At 37.0% G+C, this 4649-nt stretch overlaps 2 protein-coding genes across 2 annotated transcripts; one reads left to right on the forward strand and one right to left on the reverse strand.

Moving 5' to 3' along the window:
* Positions 1–442: 442 nt before the first annotated feature.
* Positions 443–1513, forward strand: LOC148959631 (uncharacterized). Its single transcript, XM_089110204.1, has one exon. It carries the CDS (start codon positions 443–445, stop codon positions 1511–1513), a length of 1071 nt encoding a protein of 356 aa, XP_088966330.1.
* Positions 1514–2719: 1206 nt separating this feature from the next.
* LOC148959632 (uncharacterized) lies at positions 2720–4424 on the reverse strand. The gene is made up of 3 exons (XM_089110226.1): positions 4286–4424; positions 4116–4173; positions 2720–3494 (listed from the first exon to the last, which is right to left on the reverse strand). The coding sequence occupies exons 2-3, from the start codon at positions 4151–4153 to the stop codon at positions 2720–2722; spliced, it is 813 nt and encodes a 270-aa protein (XP_088966352.1). The 5' UTR covers positions 4154–4173; positions 4286–4424.
* Positions 4425–4649: the final 225 nt, after the last annotated feature.

Consider the following 4649-nt stretch of genomic DNA (forward strand, 5'->3'; position numbering starts at 1 on the left):
GCAAAATAATAACCTTTTTCCATTTTTGTAAGACACGGTTATTCTCTCTTGGATGATTTCTTGCATTTCTTCAGTCTCAGACATTTTGCTACAATGTATTACAAGAAGTCATATTTTTCAACAATTTATACAACTTTGCACACAAAGAACTCAAAAGTTATAAAACATTTTTTGCAATTGCGAATTCGCCTGAAACAAATTTTTTAAAAAGTAACAATAAAATGGTGGCCAAAGCCATTTAAAAGTATGAGAAAATGCAAAATTCCGTCAAAAAAGACAATAGAGAGTTTACGAAACAAGACGCGACAGATCGAGACGAGCTGAAAAGGTCTGGAATCTAGTCATCCCGATGCGTTGACCTTTTTCCTATTACGATTCACAACGTGCCTGTCACAACGCACTGCAGTTTGGCGCCAAATTCAGTTTACTCGAAGCTGCAAAAATGGCGAACAATTTATTCATCGTGCTCGAGGAAAATATGGAAGATGTCGAGGACTACCTTTTATTACATCGTGGTCACGCAAACAACGTTAATCTTCATTTAGAGCTTCCATATTTTAAATATGAACGTTTTAGCTTGGAAGATATGGCCGAAGAGGAGTGCTCTGTTGAAATGCGTTTCAAAAAGCAGGACATATACAATCTTGTGCAAGCCCTTCAACTGCCAGAAGTTTATCGATGCTACAATGGTGTCATTGTTGGCCCCGTTGAAGCGCTTTGTGTCTGCTTGAAGCGTTTCACGTATCCCTGCCGGTACGCGGATTTAGTCCCAAGATTCGGAAGGCCTGTTCCGCAACTATGCATGATCTTCAACTTGGTGGTTGAGGATATTTATGACAGGTTTTCCAATCTACTGAACGACCTGAACCAGCCATGGCTCTCAAGAGAGAATCTCCAGTCATTTGCTGATGCAACACACAACAAAGGTGCTGCATTGGACAACTGCTGGGGATTTGTTGATGGCACTGTCAGGCCTATATGCAGGCCAACCAGGAATCAAAGAGCTGTCTACAATGGGCACAAAAGGGTTCATGCACTCAAGTTTCAGTCAGTTGTTGCTCCAAATGGTATGATTGCAAACCTTTTTGGGCCCGTTGAAGGTAGAAGACATGACAGCAGACTGCTTGTAATGTCTGGTCTACTGGAGCAATTAGAACAGCACTCGTTTTCCCCAGATGGGGCAACTCTTTGCATCTATGGTGACCCTGCATACCCGCATCGTGTTCACCTCCAGCGCCCATTTGCAAGAAGAGCAGCTCTCACACCTGACGAGCTTGCTTTTAATCAATCAATGAGTCATGTCAGAATTTCTGTTGAGTGGGTGTTTGGAGACATCATCAACTCCTTCAAGTTTGTGGATTTCAAGAAAAATCTCAAGATTGGCCTCAGTTCTGTTGGGAAATTTTATGCTGTCAGTGCATTGTTAAGAAATGCTTTAACCTGCTTGTATGGCAACAGCACTGCAAAATTCTTTGAAGTCGAGCCCCCAACACTAAATGAGTATTTCTTGTAGATATACTTGATTCCACAGACTTGAAAACCAGAAAGGCACAATAAACAGTTTTTTTAAAAACTACCACATTGCCAGGGTTATTATGGCATCCCAGTAACACCACACTCAATTTTGCCACACATGTTGCATTAGAATTCAACAAACCTTCTCTATTATAGTTTGCTGTTCTGTTTATTAGCCACATCTGTTTATAAATGCCCCCTTGATGATAGCTGCTCAAAATTAAGCTTAGAGAGAAAAATAATCTACACCTGTGTAAATTATACTTATGTTAAAAAAACAAATGCCACCGTCAGGCCAACATGCAGGTCAACCAGGATCCCGTTTCCAAAAGAAATCAGTATATATAGCTTTTTGATGAAATCCTCTCACATTGAGAAATAAACAGTGTTTGAAATAATAGCTAAATCAATATTGTTTATAATCTAATCATCAATAGCTGGATCATTAATATGGTACAAATTATTTCTCAACTGGAAAAGATGTGTGCCATTTTCGAAAATAGATGCAGTAAAATGTCTATGTGCAGCAGCATTTAATAAAAAAAATCAATTAAGTGTTCACTAAAGAGTGTTACTTCAATTAATAAAGCAAAATGGAATAACTACAACAAAAAATGTAATCATTGCGAAGCTAATGAAGAGGAAATACAGATAATTTGAAACCATTTTAAAAACAAACTTAACTACAGTTTACAGTTAAATATGATCAACTGTAAAACTATAGTTAAAAAGAACAGATGTAACCAATTGCATAACTGTTATGGTATTAATAAATATAAAGATGCTGGAACTGTTTAGTGGCTGACAACAAAGCCTCTATAACTTAATCACATTGGGATCACAATTTTTGCTTAGGAATTAAAAAAAACAAAATAGAAAAGGAGTGGAGCAAATTTTATTACTTAAAGCGACAAATTTGAATGTTATTTTTATGGGAAGGACCATTGCCTAATATAAAGCCTAGAGCATGATGCACTTAAATTGCAACTTAGAATCTATAAATCAAAGAGTGTACAGCTGGCACTCTATGACAGAACAGTAAACAGTTATTTAACTATATATGCTCTAATGTGTTTCTGAAAAAGTTGGAATCTGTTTTTGTAAAATTCAACAATTTATAACAAGAGGCTTATTCAAAAGTTGATAGTAGAAAGGGGACCTTAATTAAATCCTTTTTGTATTTGCTGTTATGACAGTTAACATATTAAGATTTTTCCAACAATTTATTAACAACATCAAGCAGCAGCTGGTTCTGATGTTGCATTTGCCCTTGCTGCTGCTGAAACATTGCCATCATTTCTGTGTCTCTCTTTACCCTTGCCTCATAATTTTTCTCCTTAATCTCTAGCTCCCGATGCTTAATTTCCCACTCTCTCTCCATTTCCCTCTCTTTTATCTTAATTTCCTTTTCTTTAATCTCAATCTCTCTTCTTCTTAATTCAAACTCTTCTCTTTTTAGTTCAGCCTCTCTCTCAGTCTTTTCTCTCATGTAATGCATCACCTCTGTGTCCTTGTCCCAAACAGTCTTTTTTCTTTTCTTTCCTCCTTCCTGACTCTCCCTCTCTCTTGTCTCTGCCAATCTTTCCATGGATCGCTTTCTAATAGATTCAGCAGTTTCCTTCTCCTTTTCATCAACTTTCCCCCCAACCCTTAACATTACAGCCTGTGCCTCAGTCCCCCTTTCAATTATATCTTGGATTGCTTGCTCTAATTCAGTGGGTTCTGGTGGACTGATACCACTAGCACGCTCTTCCTCTGCCATCTTTCTCTTGAAGCTCCTCTCCAACTTCAAAAAACGGTCTCGGACTGCTCTTTGGTCTACCATAAAATGTGGTTGGCCAATTCTATTTAAATTATTGGCCACGTTATCCCAACTGTGACCACGCTCCCGAGTACCCATTTTGAATAGATAAGGCTCCTCGACAAGGATCTCTCTACAGAGCAGTGTGTCATGCTCAAGGGTCCATGTCATTTTTGGCCTAATTAATAGAACATTGAAATAGGAAAAAACTCAATAAAGACACATATCTGACCCAAATCAAGAAAACTGTTATAGAAAACATTCAAAGCAATATACACTGAAATCTTAACAAGCAATCTGTACAATCATATTAGATAAATTTAAAAACTATAGCAGTGTTATAGAATTTTATCATAACAAATTAATTCTGCTTAAGCCAAAATACTTTTACAGTTCAATCTTATACCGAGTTTTACTTGTAATTCTCATAATGTATAGTCTCACTACAACAAAGATCTTGGGGTTGGCTAAAAGGGTAAGACAAAAAATCAATGCTGAAAACACGAGCCCTAACCTTCTGGATTCAGGTTTCTGGATCCTAACAGGTGGGGTGTTTTAATTCTTTGTAGCCATTTTTAATTTGGCATTGCACAAAAAGATAAGAAATTTTGAATATAAATTAACACCTTCTACCGTTAAAAATATGAAATAAGGCTAACAAAAATCAACACACGTTTCCAACAGCTTGTATTACACATAATATTCATTTGGTGCTGGCCTATTGACCTAGAAGTGAGTTTAACGTTCGCTTTAAGTGTTATACAGTTGGGACGATAAATATACTACAATGTTCACCAACTTTTGGTTCTTTGTCTCTTTGAGCCCCTGATCAGCCATTCTGCACTTCGTATATGAGCCTATAAAAGGTGGAAGATTGTTCAAAATCTGACAAAAATAGATCACTCAGATTGGAAAAAGAATGAAATCTTCAAATTTAACAAAATCGATGAGTCTTAATCATATACTTACGATGAAAATGTCCACGTTTTCCTCACAACGTAAAATTCCAAAATCTGAGTTGCGAAATTGGCCTCCACGCGCTGGATTGGAAAATCATGAGAAGACCGCGCTAGTTCCTAGACTCCTCCAGCTCGTCTGGACCTGTCGCGTCGTGTTTCGTAAACTCTCTAATATAAATCACACACCTTTCCAAAGTAGGAATAAAATGAATGCTCTATAATAGCTCAGAGAACAAATTTATTAGAAAAAATAAACATACCTTCAAATTGCGTGCAAAAAAAATTTGAATGAAAAGCTGAAAATGAAAAGCATCATAATCATATCTCACTAGTGGAAAGATTCACTAGTGGCTCTGGAAGAAAGTTATTAGCAC

The sequence above is a fragment of the Rhopilema esculentum genome, chromosome 9, assembly GCF_057945365.1.
Source record: "Rhopilema esculentum isolate cy_ngs chromosome 9, ASM5794536v1, whole genome shotgun sequence".
Taxonomy (NCBI): domain Eukaryota; kingdom Metazoa; phylum Cnidaria; class Scyphozoa; order Rhizostomeae; family Rhizostomatidae; genus Rhopilema; species Rhopilema esculentum.